The sequence below is a fragment of the Xiphophorus couchianus genome, chromosome 2 (genome assembly GCF_001444195.1).
Source record: "Xiphophorus couchianus chromosome 2, X_couchianus-1.0, whole genome shotgun sequence".
Taxonomy (NCBI): domain Eukaryota; kingdom Metazoa; phylum Chordata; class Actinopteri; order Cyprinodontiformes; family Poeciliidae; genus Xiphophorus; species Xiphophorus couchianus.
The window spans coordinates 29365425-29392758 of NC_040229.1; the positions used below are offsets into that span (position 1 = coordinate 29365425).

Genomic DNA, 27334 nt, shown 5'->3' on the forward strand with positions numbered 1-27334 from the left:
AAACAGACCTACGTGAGGCTGCTCAAATTTAACTTTTATCTTTCCGCAGTTAAAGAATTTGTCCAGACTTTTCCAGAATTTGGCCCGGTATCATTGTGAATGATTTTGTTCAGTTTTTTTTCTTGCTGTTGAATCAACACTGATCTTCCCACTACTTCATGTTTTCTCCAAAATAGTAAATCTTGGTTTAAATACATTTGAAACTCATAGATTTTTTTTTCTGTAACACTTGCTAGAGTAATACATTTCAGGAAATGTTCCTCATTTGTACTCGTACTTCTGAACAATATCTGTCAGGGACTAAACAGGCCATGGTGAGGTTGCTCATATGTATCTTTCAGCTTTCCCTCCACCCATTATCTTACACACTTTAGTGTGTTCACTAACAAAATATAGTACACCTCTATCTTTTTTTAATTTTTCACTATTAAAACTTTTAAATGATCAATGTGAACCATCAGTCTGTATTAAAATAATTAATATAATTCATATTATTTATTTAGATTTGATGTTTTAATGTGTGCCCTTGGATTTATATTGATTTATTGAATGTGTAAATATTTATCAAACTGAATAGCCATTCCGTTTTTTATATAGTATTTTTTTTCTTTTGGTGTTTTGTTGCACAAATTTAAATATATGCTGGCTATCAGCCAAAAATTCAATCAGTGAATTTGTGTTTTTTTTCTTAAATACTCCCTCTCACCGAGACTTACTTACATCTTCTGACAACTAGCCCCACTTATAATAACATTGACTAAGTCTGCTATTGGTACACTTTACCTAAAAATAAAAATTAAACATACTCACTACACAATCATGCTCCAAGAGTTGCTCATAACATGGTGAATTGTTTTGTTACCTTTAAAATGATCTGCAGCTTTTGTTCCTTGGTCCTAATGATGCTGTTCACTAATGTTCTCTAACAGACAGTACAACACCTCTTGTAATTGATAAGCTTATAAATGATCAATGCGAAACATCAGTATGCGCTAAAGAAGATCATATCAGTCAGATTAAGTAAAATATCATTATACTCAAAGCAATCAAAATTATATTTCTCTGAAAGGTCTTTTTTTTCAGGGAGTTTAGACTGTATGAAAGGAATCAGTGAAATATACTATGAAATATTTTATCTGCTGCATCCCCATAATGAAACTTCAATTGTGAATTGAATGATTACATTGCATCTAGATACAAAAGAATCAACCGTTAATTAGTAATCATACTGACTAACAAGATCTGATCAAACAACAAACCTGACTACCTCAAGGGATTTCTCACATTGGAGAATAAACCGTCTGACTTTCTTTAGCCACTAAATTTAACCTTACCAAAGTTTTGCCTTGGAGCAAACAGGTACTGAGTTTGAAGCGGATCAGACGCCTTCAGCCATCTGCTAAAGCTAGACTCCGGCCTTCCTCACTGTAAAATAAAACATTAGACTTAAACAAAAAGTTCAAGCGAACATCACTTAATTATCATCGACTTGTTGTTTGTACTCATCTTAAACAAGTGGCAGGAACGTTTGGATATATATATAAAAAAAAGCTTTATAAGTTAATCTATTTAAGTTGAGTCCGTGCAACAAGTAAAATAAAATAAAAAGCGAACTATTTGAAAGTAATGAGGATTTTGGCTGGTAAAAGTTGAACATTTTAACATGCCCAGACGCTACACCATTTCTGCTCAAGCAAACCAAAAGGTTTTGAACAGAACAACCATGTCAAATAATGAGACCGTGAATCTTTAATCTATGTAGCAAATATATTGCTGCTGCTGCTGCTGTAAGCAGAAAATAAAAGAAGTTTTACGGAGAATAATATTTTGGATGAGTTGAAGAATATTGTTTGCCAAAATCACACGGTGTAACTACACTTGTCTTTTATATGTAGCAGTAATTGAATCTTTTTGAGGCAATTGGTTTGCATAAATTAAAGTAAATACGGTCTATTTTCCTGCTCCACATACTTAGTTAGCAATTTGTCAGTTAGCTTCCCAGTCTGAACTTCTGGGCAATGTCTTGATTCAGTCAAATTTTCTATCTTGTATCTCCTGAACTCTGATATTTTGCTTGCTGGTCTTCATCGTGCTCTGAATGCAGTATCGGGTTTCTCTTACTTTAACCCGCCCAACTTGCACCTGATTGGCATGTTAGCGTTTTGATTCCCTCCCAGTGAGGCGGTGCTTCACAAAGCAAACTGTTTGTCAAACTGTTGATCTGCCTCATGGCTGTTTTAGAAGATATGGTGACTGAGGTTTAGAGAGTACTAGCCAGCTCATGCAGCTTGTTTTTATTAGATGGCAGTCCTAAAAGTACATATCTTTAAAATATGAATAAATACGTACAATTCCATAATTATTCGATCCAACGGTTATAGAAGTTTTGTAATAATGCAATTCAGGTATTTTACATTTTCTGGACTAAAGGAGGATTTCAGTTCAACACCTGTGGTTTCTTAATGTAAGTGTTTCTGCTACTGGACAAGAAACAGGGTTAAAAGAGGATTTAGAAAGCAAAATACAAAGATGATAGTTGTTTTTACCGAGAGCAAGGCTGTGACTAGTTATCAGGACAGAACGAGACCTGTAAAACTGTTGGGCATATATGACCAAGGAGGGAACCAGTCATCTGCTCCAATAATTTATTAATCTTTAGGAAATATTTTTGGACACAGCCATCCGCAGGAGCAAGATGAAGCAAGAACATCACAACATCAGATGTATTTTTTCATCCTTATATCCGTGATTTAAAACTATTTTTAATTTTGTGTCATCATTGTTCCCCTTTTCAAAGAGTCAATTATCTTTTTACCCATGGAAAAGTGTCATGTGTTTATTATGAGTAGGATTAACCAAGCTGAAGGAAAATAAAGAAAAAGGATAAATAAATATTCATTGATACAGAACCGAATCAGCAAATATGAACTTATGAAACTATTGAAACCTTCAAGAATTTTATGTTGTGTAAGATATTTAAGAAACTAATATTGAATCTGCGCTCATGAATTTCTTTATTTGGTCGTTATCTCTAAAATACGTTTACCTTTTGTTTTGTTGAACACCAGACATCTCATCTCTTTTCCACAGTTTTTTTTCACTTAGTTCCACTACTGCAGTGGATTTTATAGTCAATGTTTAAAGCCAGCACAGAGTCTGAAGCGATGGAGGAAATTTACGACAATATGGAACCTGTTGGAAAAACCGCATCTAATCACACAGGTAAGAACAAAGTTACAGAGAAATTTAGCATGTATTGAATTCAATTTTGCTAAGGTTGAGGTTTTTGTTAAGGTTGGAGCAGCTCCAAAGAGAGGCTCTGCCTCCGTGCGGCTGTCTGTTTGGGAATCCTGAATGTTTTACTTTTGGCTGAACTCATCGCCCTCAGCATACACAGTGAGTCTTCTTCTAGTCATCTTAAAGATGTAAAAAGACTAGATTTTATGTTTCTGTTATATTAAAAAGGCATTGAAATCAAACTGATCAAATAGCAAGGGTTTAAATAACAGAATAAAACTTAGTGACTCAAAGTTTTGCAGAGAGGTGAAACATTACACTAAGACAAAACATTACACATGAGTTTGATTCATTTTCAACAATGGATGCATTTGCAGCCATTTAGGTTAGCGTGTCTTTAATATCTTTTCTTTTTTCAAACTATTTACCCAACGATTTATTGTTCAGTGTTACCTCAGTTTAAATTCTACAGGCATAACCAAAATCATGAAACTATGTTATAAGTCTTAAGTGAAAATACGGTCTTGCCACTTCTTTTTGCAAACATGGTTGTTAATTTTTTTTTTTTCAGCTCATGACATGACAGCAGATTTTTCTGACATCAGCAACATTCTGACCGAGCAGAACAGCAGCAGCGAGTTTCCCTCCATGAACGCTAACTTCACTGAAACGGCTCCACGAGCTGAAGACACTTTAAGGTTGGTCAAAACTTTAAAAAAATTTGGATCTCGTTAAAAATTGAATTCTACTCTGAAATGTAGAGTATAACTAATAACTTTCCTTTTTGGTCTAAATGAATATAATGTAAATGAACAATCTTTATTTTAATTTATTAAGTGCTCTATCATTTGCGTGTGCTAAAAAACAACAAGGTAAAACAAACTAAACTTTGATTTTTTTCTCCTTAAAGGGAAATTGTGTCCTACAGAACGAACAAACATCAATTGTTCCTGTTCATCCAGGGGCTGCAGGAGAAGAGAAGAGCAGATCCACTAGTGATGGATGATTAGGATCTGTGTTCACTGTGATATTATTCACCAACAATAATGTAGCTTATTAGTACGGTGTTACATAAAATCCTAAAGATAAAATGTACACTCCCAACTGTTGTGACCTGCATCTAATAACACAACAATTTTACCGGTTGTACTCTGTGTTTTTCTTTCTTGTTAAAATTCTGACGTGATAAACAAATGTTAGAGGATGGTTTTGTGCGGAGGATCGGTTTAGCATGATGCTCTCTGAATGTGTCTTAATGTGACTTTTACTACGAGACTTTATGGAGTTCCAGTTGTGTCCGGTAATAGAGGATTAAATTCTATCTTGGTAGAATTATATTTCTACATTTCCAATTATTTACTATCATTTGTAATAAAGTGATGCCAACACCACGGATTCAACAGTGAGGAGTTTGTTCTAGTCGTCTTAAAGATGGAAAGAGTCAATATTGTGCTGATTCTGAGTAACTGAATGATTAACTGAATGACTTTTTATTCATTTCAGAGTTCAATCAGCGAGGTTATTCATTTTGTGGTGGTCCTTGTCTATGAAAGAAAGAAACAAAGAAGGAAAACAGTAAATGTACATGTTGGTTCCACCGGCTTCCCCCTGAAAATACGGATAAATTCAGTCATTGTAGGGTTAAAGTAATTTGAAGAAGGAGAAGCGTATAAACAAGTCAAGTCAATGACATGATGCATTCTGCATTTTTAACTCGGTTAACTTAACTTTTTTTTTTTTTTCTTTTTACTGACTTTAATACATTTAAATTGCTGCATTGTTTGATAAGTAGAATGGAAATGACTTTTTTGTAAACAGTCTTGTAAATTAGCGTTTTATAAATCAACTGAATTGAATTAAGAAATTTGACCTTCGGATTGGACTGAAGAGAAATGATGAGCAATGTTTTATGGGTTTGAGTTTTATAAAGCAAAGATTGGTATTTTTAATTTTTAATTTATTTTTTTTTTTGTAACATCAAAAGTTCATTTTTGAGGCAAAACTAAGAAATTTCTAAAAATTTCAAATTGCATTTTCCTACATACCGTTGCCTGGTGTTTTAGCAGGTAAAGGTTGTCAAAAACCATGATCTTAAATTTTATTTACAAAGCAATTTTCAAAGAAAGTCATAATATCCTGTACAACACCATTCACAGGTTACAAATACTAAAAAGTCTGAAACAAGCATCAAAATCATTATAAACTCATGACAAAAAAAAACTTATGACAACAATCTTGCTCCTGAATTTGGGTCAGGAAAATAAAGCTAGAGAAGCAAACTCTTTCACAAATTAGATTTACAGATTCACAGGAAAAGCTACATTTTCAACAACTATATAGATTTAGAAAAACAAAAAAACAAATTTTAGGCATAACTATTGTATTTTACCTGCCTCAGGTGATTTGTTGGATCACTTTGTGTAGCATGATTTAGTAGTAAGATCATGTAGTATGATATTCACAGAGTGCAACATCAGTGTTTGGAATAAGTTTCGTATCTTTAATGGCATGAAACATCATTTTTAAATCAGCGGGATGTTAAAACTCTTGTATCTAAGCAACTTATGGGGAGGTTTTTATTGTTTCCTTATTTATTGTTTCCTTAAAACTGTTTTAGGAGTGTTGATTTCCAAAATATAAAGGATTATAAAGGATTTTAAGCTAAAAAACCCCCAATGAAAATGTACTACACGTCATGCATTTGAAGCTTTGACCCAACACAGGGCAGGCTGTACACTGTGATGGAGATATTTGTCTCTTTAAAGATCTGTTCCAGGATCTTTGACACCTTTGACCACTGCAGCTGGTCCAGGCCACAGCCAATTCTGAGGGGGGAGATACGAGACAATCAAATTGATTAATTATTCCCAATAAAGAAGAAGATTTAAGGGTATTTATTATAGTCATTTACTCACAGTAGTTCCTACAAACCGAGGTATTGATATCCTATTGACACCATTTTCTAAGCAGCGAGATTTCATGTCTTCCAGACTCTGTCTTAGGTTGACATACGTGGGTTTCTGGCTGGCTTTTTTCTTTGTGATCTGAGACACATAATAGGAAAGATACAGTTACCAGATCGAATAATGAAACAGGTTTTGGTCCTATGCAGTATAATTGTGGTATGTTTACCAGATAGTAGATGAAACGTTGATCATGTGTCAGGACAGCACACTGCCCCGGAAGCTTCTCTATTAGGACATACATAAAAAAATACAAAACAGGATATGATTTAGCACTTGCTGTTGAAATCAGACATTTTAATCAACTGCAAAAACATGAGACCTTTTTTCCAAAACAATGACTTTAGTAACTAGCCTGACTCACTCTGCTCCTTTAACTCTGAGACTCGACCAAACTTCTTCTTGAACATCACCGCTATGCCTGCTCCCATGCCACAGTCTTCACTGATGCAGTGGGCCAAGGATTCATCGCGTGGACAGGAGAACAAATCTCCGGTGACATACTTTAATATCCAGTTGGTTGATTGATAGAGTTCCTCAGTTTTGCCCATGTTCATACTTTCTTAAGCGCAACTTGGAGAAAACTATAACCACAAAGTACCAAGTTGGTAACGGCGCTTACTACAGCCTTGCTTATCCCCTCTACATGTGGCCCCACACTAGGCTGTGTCTCATTGTTCCTTAAAGCACCACCCACTTTGCAGAATTTCTTTTCCAAATTTGTCCAGGGGTTGTTAGTCCCAGTAAACTATAATAAGCTGGATTTTCTGTTTACCATAAAATGAACTTTTGATGTTACGAAAAAAAAAAAAAATTAAAAATTAAAAATACCAATCTTTGCTTTATAAAACCCAAACCCATAAAACATTGCTCATCATTTCTCTTCAGTCCAATCCGAAGGTCAAATTTCTTAATTCAATTCAGTTGATTTATAAAACGCTAATTTACAAGACCGTTTACAAAAAAGTCATTTCCATTCTACTTATCAAACAACGCAGCAATTTAAATGTATTAAAGTCAGTAAAAAAAAAAAAAAAAAAAAAGTTAAGTTAACCGAGTTAAAAATGCAGAATGCATCATGTCATTGACTTGACTTGTTTATACGCTTCTCCTTCTTCAAATTACTTTAACCCTACAATGACTGAATTTATCCGTATTTTCAGGGGGAAGCCGGTGGAACCAACATGTACATTTACTGTTTTCCTTCTTTGTTTCTTTCTTTCATAGACAAGGACCACCACAAAATGAATAACCTCGCTGATTGAACTCTGAAATGAATAAAAAGTCATTCAGTTAATCATTCAGTTACTCAGAATCAGCACAATATTGACTCTTTCCATCTTTAAGACGACTAGAACAAACTCCTCACTGTTGAATCCGTGGTGTTGGCATCACTTTATTACAAATGATAGTAAATAATTGGAAATGTAGAAATATAATTCTACCAAGATAGAATTTAATCCTCTATTACCGGACACAACTGGAACTCCATAAAGTCTCGTAGTAAAAGTCACATTAAGACACATTCAGAGAGCATCATGCTAAACCGATCCTCCGCACAAAACCATCCTCTAACATTTGTTTATCACGTCAGAATTTTAACAAGAAAGAAAAACACAGAGTACAACCGGTAAAATTGTTGTGTTATTAGATGCAGGTCACAACAGTTGGGAGTGTACATTTTATCTTTAGGATTTTATGTAACACCGTACTAATAAGCTACATTATTGTTGGTGAATAATATCACAGTGAACACAGATCCTAATCATCCATCACTAGTGGATCTGCTCTTCTCTTCTCCTGCAGCCCCTGGATGAACAGGAACAATTGATGTTTGTTCGTTCTGTAGGACACAATTTCCCTTTAAGGAGAAAAAAATCAAAGTTTAGTTTGTTTTACCTTGTTGTTTTTTAGCACACGCAAATGATAGAGCACTTAATAAATTAAAATAAAGATTGTTCATTTACATTATATTCATTTAGACCAAAAAGGAAAGTTATTAGTTATACTCTACATTTCAGAGTAGAATTCAATTTTTAACGAGATCCAAATTTTTTTAAAGTTTTGACCAACCTTAAAGTGTCTTCAGCTCGTGGAGCCGTTTCAGTGAAGTTAGCGTTCATGGAGGGAAACTCGCTGCTGCTGTTCTGCTCGGTCAGAATGTTGCTGATGTCAGAAAAATCTGCTGTCATGTCATGAGCTGAAAAAAAAAAAATTAACAACCATGTTTGCAAAAAGAAGTGGCAAGACCGTATTTTCACTTAAGACTTATAACATAGTTTCATGATTTTGGTTATGCCTGTAGAATTTAAACTGAGGTAACACTGAACAATAAATCGTTGGGTAAATAGTTTGAAAAAAGAAAAGATATTAAAGACACGCTAACCTAAATGGCTGCAAATGCATCCATTGTTGAAAATGAATCAAACTCATGTGTAATGTTTTGTCTTAGTGTAATGTTTCACCTCTCTGCAAAACTTTGAGTCACTAAGCTTTATTCTGTTATTTAAACCCTTGCTATTTGATCAGTTTGATTTCAATGCCTTTTTAATATAACAGAAACATAAAATCTAGTCTTTTTACATCTTTAAGATGACTAGAAGAAGACTCACTGTGTATGCTGAGGGCGATGAGTTCAGCCAAAAGTAAAACATTCAGGATTCCCAAACAGACAGCCGCACGGAGGCAGAGCCTCTCTTTGGAGCTGCTCCAACCTTAACAAAAACCTCAACCTTAGCAAAATTGAATTCAATACATGCTAAATTTCTCTGTAACTTTGTTCTTACCTGTGTGATTAGATGCGGTTTTTCCAACAGGTTCCATATTGTCGTAAATTTCCTCCATCGCTTCAGACTCTGTGCTGGCTTTAAACATTGACTATAAAATCCACTGCAGTAGTGGAACTAAGTGAAAAAAAACTGTGGAAAAGAGATGAGATGTCTGGTGTTCAACAAAACAAAAGGTAAACGTATTTTAGAGATAACGACCAAATAAAGAAATTCATGAGCGCAGATTCAATATTAGTTTCTTAAATATCTTACACAACATAAAATTCTTGAAGGTTTCAATAGTTTCATAAGTTCATATTTGCTGATTCGGTTCTGTATCAATGAATATTTATTTATCCTTTTTCTTTATTTTCCTTCAGCTTGGTTAATCCTACTCATAATAAACACATGACACTTTTCCATGGGTAAAAAGATAATTGACTCTTTGAAAAGGGGAACAATGATGACACAAAATTAAAAATAGTTTTAAATCACGGATATAAGGATGAAAAAATACATCTGATGTTGTGATGTTCTTGCTTCATCTTGCTCCTGCGGATGGCTGTGTCCAAAAATATTTCCTAAAGATTAATAAATTATTGGAGCAGATGACTGGTTCCCTCCTTGGTCATATATGCCCAACAGTTTTACAGGTCTCGTTCTGTCCTGATAACTAGTCACAGCCTTGCTCTCGGTAAAAACAACTATCATCTTTGTATTTTGCTTTCTAAATCCTCTTTTAACCCTGTTTCTTGTCCAGTAGCAGAAACACTTACATTAAGAAACCACAGGTGTTGAACTGAAATCCTCCTTTAGTCCAGAAAATGTAAAATACCTGAATTGCATTATTACAAAACTTCTATAACCGTTGGATCGAATAATTATGGAATTGTACGTATTTATTCATATTTTAAAGATATGTACTTTTAGGACTGCCATCTAATAAAAACAAGCTGCATGAGCTGGCTAGTACTCTCTAAACCTCAGTCACCATATCTTCTAAAACAGCCATGAGGCAGATCAACAGTTTGACAAACAGTTTGCTTTGTGAAGCACCGCCTCACTGGGAGGGAATCAAAACGCTAACATGCCAATCAGGTGCAAGTTGGGCGGGTTAAAGTAAGAGAAACCCGATACTGCATTCAGAGCACGATGAAGACCAGCAAGCAAAATATCAGAGTTCAGGAGATACAAGATAGAAAATTTGACTGAATCAAGACATTGCCCAGAAGTTCAGACTGGGAAGCTAACTGACAAATTGCTAACTAAGTATGTGGAGCAGGAAAATAGACCGTATTTACTTTAATTTATGCAAACCAATTGCCTCAAAAAGATTCAATTACTGCTACATATAAAAGACAAGTGTAGTTACACCGTGTGATTTTGGCAAACAATATTCTTCAACTCATCCAAAATATTATTCTCCGTAAAACTTCTTTTATTTTCTGCTTACAGCAGCAGCAGCAATATATTTGCTACATAGATTAAAGATTCACGGTCTCATTATTTGACATGGTTGTTCTGTTCAAAACCTTTTGGTTTGCTTGAGCAGAAATGGTGTAGCGTCTGGGCATGTTAAAATGTTCAACTTTTACCAGCCAAAATCCTCATTACTTTCAAATAGTTCGCTTTTTATTTTATTTTACTTGTTGCACGGACTCAACTTAAATAGATTAACTTATAAAGCTTTTTTTTATATATATATCCAAACGTTCCTGCCACTTGTTTAAGATGAGTACAAACAACAAGTCGATGATAATTAAGTGATGTTCGCTTGAACTTTTTGTTTAAGTCTAATGTTTTATTTTACAGTGAGGAAGGCCGGAGTCTAGCTTTAGCAGATGGCTGAAGGCGTCTGATCCGCTTCAAACTCAGTACCTGTTTGCTCCAAGGCAAAACTTTGGTAAGGTTAAATTTAGTGGCTAAAGAAAGTCAGACGGTTTATTCTCCAATGTGAGAAATCCCTTGAGGTAGTCAGGTTTGTTGTTTGATCAGATCTTGTTAGTCAGTATGATTACTAATTAACGGTTGATTCTTTTGTATCTAGATGCAATGTAATCATTCAATTCACAATTGAAGTTTCATTATGGGGATGCAGCAGATAAAATATTTCATAGTATATTTCACTGATTCCTTTCATACAGTCTAAACTCCCTGAAAAAAAAGACCTTTCAGAGAAATATAATTTTGATTGCTTTGAGTATAATGATATTTTACTTAATCTGACTGATATGATCTTCTTTAGCGCATACTGATGTTTCGCATTGATCATTTATAAGCTTATCAATTACAAGAGGTGTTGTACTGTCTGTTAGAGAACATTAGTGAACAGCATCATTAGGACCAAGGAACAAAAGCTGCAGATCATTTTAAAGGTAACAAAACAATTCACCATGTTATGAGCAACTCTTGGAGCATGATTGTGTAGTGAGTATGTTTAATTTTTATTTTTAGGTAAAGTGTACCAATAGCAGACTTAGTCAATGTTATTATAAGTGGGGCTAGTTGTCAGAAGATGTAAGTAAGTCTCGGTGAGAGGGAGTATTTAAGAAAAAAAACACAAATTCACTGATTGAATTTTTGGCTGATAGCCAGCATATATTTAAATTTGTGCAACAAAACACCAAAAGAAAAAAAATACTATATAAAAAACGGAATGGCTATTCAGTTTGATAAATATTTACACATTCAATAAATCAATATAAATCCAAGGGCACACATTAAAACATCAAATCTAAATAAATAATATGAATTATATTAATTATTTTAATACAGACTGATGGTTCACATTGATCATTTAAAAGTTTTAATAGTGAAAAATTAAAAAAAGATAGAGGTGTATTATATTTTGTTAGTGAACACTAAAGTGTGTAAGATAATGGGTGGAGGGAAAGCTGAAAGATACATATGAGCAACCTCACCATGGCCTGTTTAGTCCCTGACAGATATTGTTCAGAAGTACGAGTACAAATGAGGAACATTTCCTGAAATGTATTACTCTAGCAAGTGTTACAGAAAAAAAAATCTATGAGTTTCAAATGTATTTAAACCAAGATTTACTATTTTGGAGAAAACATGAAGTAGTGGGAAGATCAGTGTTGATTCAACAGCAAGAAAAAAAACTGAACAAAATCATTCACAATGATACCGGGCCAAATTCTGGAAAAGTCTGGACAAATTCTTTAACTGCGGAAAGATAAAAGTTAAATTTGAGCAGCCTCACGTAGGTCTGTTTACTGTCTGTCACATATTCTTCAGAAGTACGTGTACAAATGAGGAACTTTTACTAACATGTTTCACACTAGCAAGTGTTACAGAAAAAAATCTATAAGAGTTTAAAATTTAAGTGATGAAGGAAATCACAAACTCATAGTCAGCACTGACTAGTCGTGCTACCATAAAATAAAGCAGTAAAACAGTTAAAACTCTAGGCTTTCTGTAGAGGTATGTGTTCAGTCTTACGGGTGCGCACACACACACCCACACACACACACACACACACAGCCCTACACACCCCTGGACACACACACAGACAAGCACCCATGACAGGGGGTCTGGGTGGTGACATATGCAGATTCCAAGAGCTGATAGCAGACCCGATCAGGAAGATATTCCGTTTTAAAACCAGAGATTGATCACCATTGTTATCGATTCTTTGCCAGAGGATGTCGGTGACATAGAGTTTCCTTGCACAACATGTGTTTTGACCCCAAAGGTCATGAGAATCACCCAACTAGGATTTTTTTAACCTGCCTCACAGAGCCCGTTTCCCGCAGTGTCTCAGGAGGATATTCCGTTTAAAACCAGAGGTAACTACAACATCCTATTTAAATATACTATATTTTATATTATTCTCAATTATCTATCACTTTCATTGTTTTTCATACTTTAATTGTATTATTCTTAAAACTCATAATTTCCATATTTTACCTGTATTATTCTTACAACTCATACTGGTCTGAAGGCGTGGGAAAAACGGATCTGTGTGGGGGGATGGGTGGGAAAGGTGGGGGAGGGGCATCCTGTGACCGGAAATCAAAATCTATTAGTCATCAATCAATCATCCATCAAACTCCGATTAAAATTTGACAGAAGGTGTCCCATATAGTCTCTCTTTTACAAAATTATATTGTCAAATGATGCCTATGTTTCATTTTGGAAATGACAAAATAAAAATGTTGTAAAGATGATGAATTGTTATTATGTGAAGTAATAAGACTGGCATCATTTGAATTCCATCCCAGCCACCAAACGGTAAAAACAAATTAACTTATTAAAAAGGCAATCATGGGTTTGACATGTTGCCACATTTAATGATGTGATTTAAATATAAAAGTATAGGTTGAGGTTGAGCTTTGACATAACTCTAGATAGGTTTTGTAAATAAGTGTGTTTCTATTCTGAAATAGCAGCTAGAGAGCGCCAGCTGCACAGGTGACGCCTCAAACTATTGTAATAAAACACTTAAAATTAGCATTTAGCTTTTTTTTTCCCATATGAATAATCCTATTTCCTGTCATACATTTTTTTTTGTTGAGCAGAACGTTAATGGCAATCAGCAGCACATAACAGTAACTAGACACAATTGAAACTAATGAATGACAAACTAAACACATAGCCTCGTACATAACCCGGTAGACGGTCTGGTAAAATAGTTAATGGTGACCATACAGTGGTAAAGAAATACTACCACAAATTAAGCAGCACTAACTATAAAGTGCAATAGAGCCGCAGTAACTCTTCACATTGCGGATCCAGTGCAGTCCCCGAGTCATTCATGGGTTGGGACTCATTACCCAGACGGGCTAGCGGCGTAGCTAGGATACTTCTGTCTCCCAGCGCCTGAACTGGGTCATCCCAGCAAACAGCTGGCCTTCCTGGTCGGTACATCAGGTCTCCTCCACAGAGGCTGTCAACGCTTTCAAGCTGGCTCATTGTATGAATCTGTGGTGCAGATCCTAAAGCCGATGGAAGCAAAACTTTAGCTGTAGATTAAAGCAGATATTTGGTTTTGTTAGCGCTGAACGTAAACTCAGATCACCTAGTAGCGTGTCCAGAAAATTGTCAAAAAGTTTTATGGTGGCAAAGCTAAAAATATTTTTTTTTAATCTTATTTATTTGTGTTGTCACTAGAGACAATAACATTTATGCCTTTCTATGACATCAACATGACTTTTGGGGGTAGTAGGGCTGCATTTCTCAGGATCCCTTCTTGGGGGCGCCACTGCTCGGATCAGACGCATGTAACGCTTACTTTGGTGTGTTTTATTAGACATTTATTTGAACAGGCCAACACAAAGTCATTCATATCATACATGCTTCATTTCTGCAGGGACTAGAGGTAGCCAGAGTTCCCAGAGAGAGCTCATCACACACACAGACTACAGGCTGCTTGTTTTTTAAAAATATATATTTTTCAAAAACTTCCACAAATGGCCATCTAAAAATGTGGCCTACATTTGTAATCGACTCCCTTTTCCTCAGAGGCCCCTAAATAAAATCCCCTGTAACCTAATAAACACATGTATGAGTCCAGTTGTTTTCTGTAAGGGCCTCAGAGTTTGTTAGTCAATCAGCAGAGTCATGAAAACCAAGGAGCACAGCAGACAGGTCAGAAATAAAGTTGTAAAGCAGTTTATAGCAGGCTTATGTTATATAAAACAAAAGCCTTTTAACATCTTACAGAGATTTATTTGTTCCATCACAAAAAATTGAGAGATTGATAAACAACTGCAAACCTACCAAGACCTGGAAATTCACCTAAACAAGAGATTTCTCACTTTGATCCAGTAGATCCAGTAGTTTTTCATTTGTTTGGAGTTACATTAAGATGATATAAATGCTTATAAATGGTTGTGGAAGCATCATGCTGTGTGGTGTTTTACATTAGAAGAGAAGGGGGACTGCTGAGACCGACTGCTTTCGGTCCATCTAACCGAAAGATAGATGGATCTTATTAAAGGGGCAGTATTATGTAAAGTCATAACTTTATATTATATTATATTGTTATTCCCTGTTAATTTGCTCTGAAATGGCACTATGTGTCTGGAAAATACTTAATATTACCCTTTTTAATATTACGTCCAGACCTACTTGAGGTCCAATTGACAATCAATTGGCAGGACAAAATTTGTGTTTTTGAAAAAACAAAGGTGTTAAAACTATGTATATATTTTTTCCGTCCGTGTCACAGTTGCGCGTTACATTATATTGATCTTTCACATAAATCTGAATAAAACACAAAATTAAAAATGACAGTGGGCATCGAAAACACTAATTCTGTTTCAGATAGTGGCACAAATTGGTATACATGAATGTAAATACCATCAACTAAGAAAACACGCAGTTAAACCCACACATCTTGTTAAAAAAAGAACCAAATGAATAATGTGACGATGTGATATTCTTAGACATTTTGAAAGCCTGAATAAATCTGCTTAGTGTTCTTTCTCCCACTCCACTCATTGACTTTTAACGTCCGCTCATACGTTTCGGTGATTAGAGTTGACAGGGTGAGAGAGGAGAGCGCCGTTTGGATAGATTTATACGACAGGTCAGCTGAAGGTTCCACAAACACGCTTGGCGTCTCATCAAGGTTCTCCAAATGCAGCGTCCGCTTGATGTAAAAGTAGAATGGCGCATTTTATGTTATACAAAACATGACGGTTCAAAAGAAGAGAATATTTCAGGTAAAAAAAAATAGCGCTGGCAAGTGCTCTCGTGTTCACATGTGGTCCTTTAATATGGGGATTTTTTTTTCCAGCACAGAAATGTTGGTTCTCATGATGATTATATGACATTCAAAACCTCAATTAGGTGTGTGAAGTCAAGTGGAGACGAGGAAGACGAACTGATTTAGTTGGTTTTGTTGCAACATTTAATGAAAGATTTGCCAATCGTAAAGCAGCTCAGCACATAAACAAAGGTCCAACTATCTGACATGTCACAGAATGTGTTCAAAACATTTAATATTCAGTGCCTCCACTTTTATTACACGGTTAAATTATATGCAGTTTTGCTTAGCATCACGCACAGCCTTTGAAACTAATATGTGTTGTCCTACGCGGTCATAGCAACCGTGTGTGCGAAATAAAACTAGCTTCTGACTAAAAAAAAGTCTCCAAATAAATCCCTTTGCGTAGGTTTATATTCAAACTGGGACTTTGACTAAACAGAATATAAACAAGACCAAAACAAACAAAACACAGAAGCGCCAATTCAGCAGTACTTTCTATGCTAAAGAAAAGTAAAACGTTAACGGCAGCAGCCGTTAACGTTTTACAGAAACATTCTGAGATCGTTTTCAAGTCTACAGTCACAACAACGTTTACTTCTAATGCAGCTCAGGTCTGTGGTTTGATATGTATGAAGAAACCTAATGTAATGTCTGAAATAATGAAAGCACAGGCTAACAAAGATGATCATAACCTTTTGAAGGACGGCCTCTTAGAATAACTGAAAAAATGAAAATTGTTTCATCAAATAGACCGCTCGGCCATCCTGACATCTCCCAGTGGTGTCAAAGTTGTCTTTGCTCCGTGACGCACTTCCTCAGTCCACTTAAATGAAAGCAAATGTGTCAGAAGTGGGATTCAAACCCACGCCTCCATCCCTCGCTCCCATCCCAGCCTGGAGCGCCTCTCCACACCGGGCAGACAGGCCTCTGCTCTGGACCAAAGGTTTGGACGTAGACGTTGAGAAAATTATTTTGAATTTTGTCATTTCTATCAGCCTTTTCTTTGCGATACTTAATTTAAGAAAATGTTGGTGGGAACATGGCTACTGACGCAAGGCTTCTTTTTGACAGCATAACATTAGTCTGTGGGACATGGCTTGTCTTGGTGTGCTCCATTTTGTTGTAGCACGAAGAGAGGAAAGAAGTTATAGAAAGTTATAATACATCAGGTAATTTTAAGTACTGCCACCTGTGGGTGAGATCCGGAAGTAGCGTTAGCATGAAGCCAGGATGGCCACACTTTCAAATGTGAAATTGTGGCCATCCTACTTGTGTGTGTGGGTTATTCGTCATGTGTAAGCTTTTACTCTTCCTGAAGGTCTTTATAATTTCATTATCATTTTTGAATTTGTATTTTTGCATCGTTTTCTTTAAAGTGGAATTCATTGTTGGGGTTTTCATGTTATTTAAAGACTTTTGTTTGTTTTTGTCTAAACGTGACGTTGGGATTCAGGTGTTAGTGACTGAACTTGTGGCTATCTTTTGCCTGTTATGTTATTAGATTCTACAGTCTCTAAAAATTGTGCTATGTAAACTCACGAAGGGTAAACTTAATGTTGGAGCCTGTTGGTTGTTTCTGCTTTTCAGGTATGTTGTTGAGTGGAATGGTACTCTGTCGGGGGAATGTAAACACAATAAATCCGGACACGGAGCAGATCTCTAGACTGTTAAAAGGCAACAAGTGGATTTCAGGGATATCTGGGGGTTAATACAAGAAATGCTTTCATTAATCAGACTTGGGAGTTTTTCACAAACAAGAAATGTATGGTAAGTCTCCATGGAAACGTACTGAAAAGGGCTACATATTGCGCAACTTAACGTCCAAACCTCATTCACGTAAACACCTTGCACATTTTTTTGTGTGAACATTACAGTTTCTATAGGAGCCAAAGATATATTAGTGTGCAAGTTTGTTTTTTTTTCTATTTCAAGGGACTTCTTTAGAATAATGCAAATATCATCATGATTTTACTGTTGCTGGTTGGTAACTATTTTGCATGAAGTTTTACTCTGCTCTCTGTCTGATCTTATGAAAAAGATTACGAAGAGTATGGAAGACGTACAACAGATAAGCAGCACATATGTGGATATCTTTAGGTTCTGACCGCACCATTTCCTATATCAGTGGTTCCCAAAGTGTGGAGTATGGATTTGCAATCGTTTGGATTTGTTCCAATAGTATGGGAGTATGTTACTGCCAGAACTAAGATTAAAATACAGGAGCAGCATCTAGTTTTGTTGTTTTTTTTGCCAAAATATCTTTACAAACTTTTTTAAAAGATTAAACAAGCACAGCTCTTATACATTGCGAGACGACGTAGCAACAGCGATATTACTACTTTAACACCGTACTACTAAATGACAAACAAAAGAAAAAAACCAACAAAGTGCCGCTCACAGAATCCTGTTTCTAACAACAGTTACTAAATTGTTTGTGCGGTGCAAATTTAAAGATTCCCGTGTTTATACATTCTTAACTCTTATTAAAAATCCATCTATTAGCTGCTTCTTCGTGTTTGTGTGATGTCTTTCGGTGGAGATGGGATTTGGCCTTTATTAACCACTCAGACTAACAGACACAACAAAACTTTCAGACGGTCGATATTACCCTGTGAATATAACTCAAAAAAGTCAATAATTTGGATCGTTTTTATTCTTTCTTCCTTTCTCGCAAAACAATTCTGCCATGTTTGGGCGTCAGAGTGGGGATGGGACATTGTGTACGTGAAAAAATCTTTCAAAAACATGACATTGTAGCAGAAAGACTTTCAGTAATCAAGATGATGCATGACTGCTAAATACATTATTGCGTGGGGATGCAAAAAATTTTTTAAAAATCCCCCATGTCATCAAGTGGACTCCGTACAGTTGAGTTTCTGAGATGGCTATTTCTAAATATACTGCAAATAAAATAAAAACAATTAAATAATAAATGAATGCAACCTTTTCAGACTAATGTTTTTGTTAAATAGCATCTTCCTCGTGTCCAGAGGGAGGCAGCCATCAAAACAGAACAACCCTGCTGAGATGAACTGAACCCTCACGAGGTTAGTCAACCTTTACTCAAAATCCAGTACCTTTGTATGGCATTTATTTATGAAGTCTTCTCAATTTTCATCTGCCTTTGTTTCCAGGCGCATTTGTTCGCTAATGACAGGGGTTACACACGCAGTCAGGCCTTCGATAGGATCTCATTTGTCCTCAAGCAGAGCAGGCGTTCATCCGTCCCCCCCGGGTGCATTTCTGCGTATTATTAACGACGTCTCGTCGTGATGAAGGCACCGAACAACAACCGAGGAAGAAGAGATGAGACTTGACTGGCGCTTCAGACTCAGCGCTGTAACTGATCCAATCTGTTTTTATTACCGTTTCCAACAACAACGACAACAAAAAAACAACCGTGAGGCGTTTCTTAGCTGCTGTTCACTGCTGAACAGTTGTTTTTATTCATAAAGTCGCAGTCATCATATTTTAGGAATGCTAGCCAGAGCAGGTTATGACGCTACATGGTGTGCGTGGAACCAATTTTCTTTGGCAATATGAAACGTGGATGGTAACATTTCAGACTCGACACAAACTGAAAATCACATCTGTAGGGGAGCCTGTGGATTGGTGGAACATTTCTGATATTTTTCTCTCTAGCTTGGAGCTCCTGTTAGCTAGTTTATTAAGAATGTGGTGCAAAGTAATTGCGCGTGTCTGCCAATAGATGGCAGCACTATTTTCTCTGCTGCACCAATAGTAATTGCATTGGTTGATCTCAAAACACAAAGAATGAAATGTTACAATTAGACCAGGTTAGTCACAAGAAAATAAGGATGTTGACCAAATAACATTGAAACTTTTTAGGGTGCAAGAAACCTTTTTTGAAAAGATAAAAAGGGCTGTGACTTTAGTTTATATGTGTGTGAAGCCAAGTCACAAAATCACTTTGTGGAACATTCTTCAGCTCCCAATTTCCCCTTTGGATCGGCTCACTCTGCTTGGCAGAAGAGTAGATTTGGTTTATCCCCCCCGCTGTTTTTACAACCTTAACATCTGATAACCATATTTTCAGTTTCTGTTCACCACTTTGACACGAAATGGCGAGTAAATTCTGCTGTCCTCCTCTAAGACAATACTTTAGCTCTGTATGAACATCTCTCTGTTCAGGTGTTTAATGTGTTTTTATTACTTTCCTTTTTATTTATTTTTCTATTTGGCAACCTGATGGGTTCCTGTGTTGTTACATTTTACATATTTATGTCTAAGTGTAATAAAACATCACTCCTGCACTGCGAGCAGAGAGACAGGAGTCCTTCGTCCTTTTCCTCAACCAAAAATACTTACCGAATCTTTCAAAATGCTTTGCATATTTTTATTCTTGACATGTTGCTACAATGATTGTTAAAATTCTGGTGATTTCTCACGAGCCTGATTCTTGCGTGCCCTCGCTCCCTTGCGTGCAGTGCGTGATGTTCGTGGGCGGAGCGCGGCCATGTTGGCTCCCCTCAGTGACTGCTTTAGCATGAAACGCAGCGAGGCTCTTACATACTTGAGATGCCCATTTTACTCTTCCCACAAGCAGTTTGATCTCCTGCAATTTATAAGATGTGATTTTATTTTTTTTTTTAAAGAAATAAAAAAGCCAAAATGTGCAAGAGCTTTATTCCAAGGTTATGAGGCGTATTTCATTTAACTATTCTTTGTTGATTTCTCTATAATTCGACAACTGAAGGGCACAGAGATGTTAAATTTATATGAATACTTTTAACCTGTCATTTTTCTATCTGCAACTGACTGATTTAGACCTTCTTTTTAAATTTTTTTTTTTGCTTTTTTGTATTGTTTTCCTGTTTGTGTATGAGCTCCGTGTGTCCAGCCGTTTCCAGCGCACGCTCAGTATTTGCGGGGTCGTCGTGGACGAGTCGTCTCCAGCAGTAAATGGGACAAAATGGCAGGCTACCCCTCACAACATGAAAGATCGAAAGATTCATTCATTTGCAATGTTAGACAATAAAGTCAACTTGAAGTTTCCATGCTGGAAAACCCGTGCAGTCTGAAAGAGAACGCCCCCAAGGGCATTTTGTAACAAGCCCGGTAAATAAATCACACTTTTACATTTTTAAGTGTTCACACAGCAATAAAGTTGTGTTTTCATACACTGCCTTTTTTGAGTTTTGCACATGGGATTTCATCAGTGAAATATAAATTCAGTTCACAGTACAATGAAAATCAAAAGGCCTTTGACCAAATCAGTTTCCATTTGAATAGTGGAGTCTCGTTTTCTCTGCGCCGCTGATGAACGAGCCTCACATCAGCACACATCACACGACATTCATACATTTTTCAAAGCCCTTTGAAATGCAATGTTTAGTCTTTGAAATTCATATGAAGTAGTCAAGATAATTCTGTGCCTGTTTGCCATGCGGATCCCTTTAACGCTCCTGATTCTATGATTTCCACCTTTTATCCCTTATATATATGTGTATGCCTATGTCTTAGAGAGGTAGTTTTCCGATCTTTATATAACCGAACTGGAAGTGACCCCAGGCTGGATTTGCAGATCTCCGTAAACTAGAGTAGCTGAGGTCGTGTTTGACAGATTTATCCTTCTTTCGTGGGAGCAGAAAAAGCTTCAGGGTGTCTGCTGCCTGACAACAGGCTACATCAAAAACAGATTTTCTTACATGCACAAAATTTCAGGGTTTTCTGAACTTTGCCCCGGCTCTAGAAATTCTCATTAAAAGCACTGAAAAGCGGGCAAGTGTGTGAATCGGGTTTTTCTGTCTGTTCTGTTGTTGGCAAACCTTGCAGAAGATATTAAAGGTAATTATTTTCGACAAAGGAACAGTGCTTTATTTTCAGCTGGAGACTACGTTGGCATCGTTTCTTCTGTCCCCCAGAATGAGACTGTTGTTTATTTCCAGGTTAAGTAAAGAAACTAAATATCACACGGTTAGAGGGTTTAGCAATGCTGTGAACTATGTACAATCTCTAAGTCAGCATATCTTGCAAGCGAGTTCACACTTGATAAATGTTTTCATGTTTTGCCACATAAAAACAAATAACTTAATATTTGAACCTTCTTTCACTCAATTTACAGGAACAAATTTTTATAGGTGGTATGTCTCTGCTAGCTTTGCACATTTTGAGATAAAACGTCAGTTGTTTTTTTTACTAGTATTAGCAACGGCCTGTTAGCTGCACCATAGGTAAAAGAAAGAACGATGTGGCAGAGGACTTTCAAAAACCTAGTCAATAAAAAAATTGGATAGTCGCTGATGACAGAAAGTCATAAATTTGCAAGAAAAAAATATAATTGTGCATCATTAAACAAATAAATTCATTGTATTAAAACTTTGATATTCTCTTACTGTACATATAAGGGCATTTTTGCAGCAAAAAATACCAGAAGTCCTCTAAGGTTTGGTGATGATTTCATGTCTGGTTGTTTTCCGAAATGTCAGAGGGTATATGTGAGTTCTTTTCTATATCTCTGGGAAAATATTCATGTGTGTATATCTAAAAATGTACCACTTAAATGTTAGAAGAACTATGGTATGTTTTGTACCAAATGTCTGACTTTATAATCTTAGTAAACTGACTTATTTATCATGCTGGCTTTACAATGTTAGAGAATATTCCAGGTCTAATATTATAAATATATACCTTTAATCATGAAAAAAAATAATTACGTGTGTTGCAAATGTACAACTTTTCCACATGAGAGAATATCCTTTTTTAATTATTTTTTTTTTTTAGCAATTACGCAAAAATAATCCAGAAATTTGGGATTATACTCCTCCGTGGCCACATTTTAATTTTCTTTCACTCTCCAGTAGCCCTAATTCTTTATCACATTACATTGAATCCCGAAAGCTGAAACGCCTACAAATGGCACTCTCGGTCTTCCATACATAAACACTGTTTTGCTTCAAAACAAAACGTCGGATTGCGCCCGTGAAAGAAAGCGACCCGTTACCATAGAGACGACGAAAAGGCTCTCGAGAGTTTACTGTAGAAGTGAATTACATTGAGGGGAGAAAAAATAACATCTGGAGGCCGACGGGAAACAGAGCAAGCAATGTTTTCCAAGATGACCAGCGACCGGACGGTTTGTCTGTAAGTCCCCCCCCCCCCGACCTTCAGCCGAACCCGGTCCGGGTCCATCGTGGCCAACACGGTTGTTCTGTTTGTGTTCGCAGGAACAGGAAGTCGAATGTCCAAGGCGCGATGACGGGACGGGACTTTATAGCAGCGCAGATAGAGCTGAAGGACAAGGAGAGAGAGCTGGAGGAGCTCAGGCAGAAGACCCATGAGCAGAAACAGGTTCGGGACGGTCTGTCCGGCGGTTCTGACCCAGCTGAAGGAGACACTGCCCTAACGACGCTGGTTTTAATTCTGCCGCGTTTAACTAATATTCACGGAACTCTGCAACACTCGGGATGGTCCAACTAAAACTGGGTCACTTCTAAAATAATTACAGATTCCATAAAACACCGTGTTGTTGAATTTGGTGAGGGGAAACTGTGTTGTTTTTGTGTTTGTTTGCTTGTTCACTACATCAGACGGAATTATTGAATTGGTTATTCTTCCCCAGGTCACGTCAAATTTTTGTGATTTTTATAGTTTAGCTTGCGAAAACTCAAAAAAAAAAAAAAAAAAAGTCAATTTTTTTTAATGTAGTTGTCTTAGTGTGGTTTCAGATTTGACAACTAGACCAGGGGCCAAAAACCTTCATCATCCAAAAACCCGTTTCTGTGTCTTACCAAAGGAAATTTGCCGCAGCCCTTTGTTGTGTTACTTGAATCAATAAAAAGCTTCTTTTTTTTTTTTTCCACGGCTGCTTTTACATTTTAGAATACAGAAAGATAAGATAAAACATTTTTATGCGATGCATTTCCTTTGGATCCTATATTTCTGGAATGTTAGATAGCCAGCGTGTGGCCTAATAAAAAGTGAAGGTGATGCAGAGGGTTTCCCCAAAACACAGAGAGTGTTTGTCATTATTTTCGAGTTATTTCGACCCACGTGTGACTTTGGAGCTGCAGGTTGCGGACCGCTGACCTCGATCACATCCTTAACACGACCCTGAAGCAGCAGAGAAAGATTAGTCTGATTCGCTCAAACCTTTGACCAGTTGTTTAGAAATAAATAAAGGCATCTTTCTCTCTCTCTCTCTTTTATACCGCCTTTATTGTTGGTTCAGTTTGAAACACCTGCACAGCTCAATTGATCGCTAAAATAGATCGCAAGGAGAGGTTAATGTTAAAAGGTTTATGTTAAAAAAAAACACACACAACAGGAAGCTCAAATCTGGGCAGAATTATGCTGTTATTATGCAAAACATAGTTGGTGCTTTGTGAAACGTTCCAGTAGGATGGATTTTAATGCCGTCTCAGGCCAGACAAAACATTTGGCTTAAACTTAGCCTTAGACATCTTAGCCACCAAGGCATAAGTTAGAACCATTTATATTTTATGATGCGTCATTCGCCCTTTATGTAATAGTAAATTTTTAAACATCCAGCACTGTTTGTTTACTTCTTTAGAGCCAGAATCATGATGTTTTCATTGTACACCAAGTCTAAACTCATATCGTGTGACTCATATGACTATAACTGAGTATCTGTTTTGTTGATGTTTGTTGTTTTTTTTGTGTGTGGCAGTATTTGATTTATTTACATCGGCGTAATGAGGAGCTGCAGCAAACCGCGAAGGAAGCACGTGAGCAGCGCTTCAAGCTGGAAATGTTTTTTCGGGTACTTCCAAAAATCACACACACACACGTCCACCCCTACACACACGCACACACCCACCCCCACACAAAAACATGTTTATCAAGTTTGACAATCTGTAAGTCATTATTTAACACTGCTAAATATTCATTTTTCTATTAAAGTGTGCTCACATATAAATGTTTAATCCTATTTTTCCCTCTGAAAAGAAATATCTCAACAATCGTCTGTTTACCAGCTGGGGAATAAAAATAGGAGATGCTCCCCCAGGCTATGAGATTTGTTTGAGGATACTTAGTCACCACATCTTTGGCTTTAGGTTTTGGATTACACTACTTACATTTCTGAGTTTGTTTCATGCTGACGGTATGTCAAAAGCACACAAATTGTTTACGCGACTTGTCTGTGGCACTGAGCAAATCTGTCGTTCTGCTCCAGGACGAAGAAACGGAATCCGACAGGTTGACGGCTGAGAAGGAGATGAAGGAGGCGATGGAGAAGGAGGCGGAAGTACAGAGGCTGAAGGAGGAGTGCGTTTTGCTGAAGAGGAGGAAGCGGGAGATGCAGCTTCAGACCCTCAAATACACACACTACAGGGAGTTCTTGGAGCGCGTGCTCAAGCTAACAAAAGTACGGAAGTGACCCGACGTGTGGCGCAGTTTTCTTTTAATTCATTGACCGAAATGGCGAGGGGGAAAAAAGGACAAGTTGGGACACAAGTTCAGTTGAAACAGTCTAAATGAAGTAAAAAAATAAAATAAAAAAAAGACACCTGACATAACTCCATAAAGACATTACAGCATCCCGTAGGTTTTCACCAACATCTCCAAGATTGTCCCTTCATCTGGTAACTCTGTTGAATCCTCCACATATTCAGCCAGTGAGTACATCGTCCATATTTTTAAAAATGTTAGCCCTAAAAGCTAGGGCTGATCAGAAAAGATAGCAAACGCATTTTAACCAAGAATGCAGAAGATAGAAACACACGCAAGCAGCTTACGCTGAAGTCAGACATCATGTTTTTGCGGTTCTGATGAGTCCGCTGTAAGGATTTTCTTCTTTTAATGTAAGTCTTTGTGCACAGTGTGCACATGAATTAATTTTTGTCTGTCTTATCCTATCATTTTTAAATATCAAATCTAATTTTAGGTTTGAGTTATGTAGTACTTGAAGTACCTTTTATTTCAAATACCTTTTTGCTTTTATTTGAGTAAAACCTTTGTGTACTCTGCCCAACTCTGATTAAAACTTGAACTGTGGAAATTTGAAAAATCTAAAACCAGGGCATGTTTTTAATTCATTTTTATTTTGCATTTGGACATCTGAGAAAAAAAATCAAACATTATAGGGATCTATCCCATCTGTCCTTTTCCTGCACACATAACGCCCTCCGCTATAGCCCACTTCCTGCGTTTGGAGTGGTCTCCGGTCCGCTTGACGCTCAGACATGCATTCAAACCGTGCCAGAGTTCACCGTTAACTGACCTGAGACCAAGGTTTTTAGGCGGGCCAGAGTTTGCTTTCTGGATCGATTGCACACTCGCACCGTCCGAAACAAACCGGACTTTCTGGGCAAGCGAACCGGATTTCAATTACAGCAACAGAGCCGGTGCGAACGCACCCTTGAATTTATTTTGAACTTCGCATTTATTTTTGGCTCCCGTTTGTCATCAGGCGACCCTAACTCCGTGTCTTGCAGTTCACCAACGTGGACGCGCTCGCAGGCTACTTCGAGAACCTCCTCTACATCAGGGACCAGCTGTACCAGAGGGAGACTCAGGTGCAGGAACACATGGAGCAGCAGAAGAAAGCCTTCCAGATCCTGAAGGACCAGCACAACCTGCTGTGGCTGCAAAAGAACAACCACCTGTCGCAGCTCCAGACGAACCTGGAAAAGGCCCGCTCCAAAGCTCTGATATGGGTATGAGGGCGCCTAATCATAGCCTCACCGTAGCCAAGAAGCAAAAGACGTTCCAAGAGAAGCTCAGGTGTCGCGTGTGTTTCCACAGGAAAGGCAGTGGAACCAAATTCAGGAAACGGCTGCAAAGAAAACGCTGGAGCTGGGCCAGATCACGTACGCGACCCTTAACCTCTTCGAAATGGCCGGCGGGGTGATTGGAGTAAGCGGTTTGTACATCCACGACACAGAGAAACAACTGGAGGCGGTAGGTCACCCTGAGGGAAGCGGCGTAAGGCAGCCGGAGTGAGAAAGGAAAGAACTGATGGGTGCTTGTGTGTTTCCTCCTCAGATCAAGAACTTCATGATGGACCACACGGACATTGTGAAACATTATCAGACATACGTGCAGCGAGAAGCCAGAGGAAGCAGACCAGAAAACATTGCAAATATTAAGGAGCAAACTGTTTAACCTTGTCCCAGTGTTGTAATATTACAAAGTGTTGATTTCAAATTTTAAAAAAAGTACAAATTACTTTTCTTCTCTCTTTTCTTTTTTTTTTTTTTTTTTTTTTTTACCCAAACTTGAACCCTATTTTTCAGTCTTGGGATATTATTGGATGGAAAAGCTGGATGGAAGTTGATCGCTGCAGTTTGCAGGACTTGGGATTCCAGTGCAACACTTGCGCAAGATGTTTTACATTATATTTAATATTCTAAATAAATTTATAAAATCTCACAATATAAATTGAACAAGTACAAGACCCACGCTAAGACAAAAAATCTATAAAATTATGACAAAGTCACAAAATAATTAAAATAAACTCATAATATTACAAGAATACATTTGTGTAAGAATAAAGTCTGAATATTACGACAATAAACCATAATGCTGTTAATAAAGTCTGAATACTATGAGAATAAAGTCAGTGTTACGACTTTATTCTCGTACAACTTTTTTCTTGGATTATTATGATATTAATCTCGTGTTTCTATTGAATTCTGTTCTTAATA

The 27334-nt window shown here is 37.0% G+C and overlaps 2 protein-coding genes across 3 annotated transcripts in view; one reads left to right on the forward strand and one right to left on the reverse strand.

The window, feature by feature from the left end:
* cfap73 (cilia and flagella associated protein 73) overlaps positions 1-26855 on the forward strand; it is a 47661-nt gene extending 20806 nt beyond the window's left edge. The window contains exons 2-9 of one of the 2 annotated variants that reach the window (XM_028044911.1): positions 18695-18751; positions 18839-22808; positions 22892-23015; positions 24355-24447; positions 24862-25053; positions 26123-26344; positions 26433-26588; positions 26673-26855. In XM_028044911.1, coding sequence (XP_027900712.1) covers positions 22771-22808; positions 22892-23015; positions 24355-24447; positions 24862-25053; positions 26123-26344; positions 26433-26588; positions 26673-26792 — 945 coding nt within the window. In that variant the 5' untranslated portion in view covers positions 18695-18751; positions 18839-22770 and the 3' untranslated portion in view covers positions 26793-26855. The remainder of the gene's footprint in view (positions 1-18694; positions 18752-18838; positions 22809-22891; positions 23016-24354; positions 24448-24861; positions 25054-26122; positions 26345-26432; positions 26589-26672) is intronic. The other variant, XM_028044921.1, reaches the window with a different exon arrangement.
* On the reverse strand, positions 5921-6961 carry LOC114161576 (ADP-ribose glycohydrolase OARD1-like). Its single transcript, XM_028044935.1, has 4 exons — positions 6565-6961; positions 6370-6428; positions 6169-6281; positions 5921-6062 (listed from the first exon to the last, which is right to left on the reverse strand). Exons 1-4 carry the CDS (start codon positions 6755-6757, stop codon positions 5924-5926), a joined length of 504 nt encoding a protein of 167 aa, XP_027900736.1. The 5' UTR covers positions 6758-6961; the 3' UTR covers positions 5921-5923.
* Positions 26856-27334: the final 479 nt, after the last annotated feature.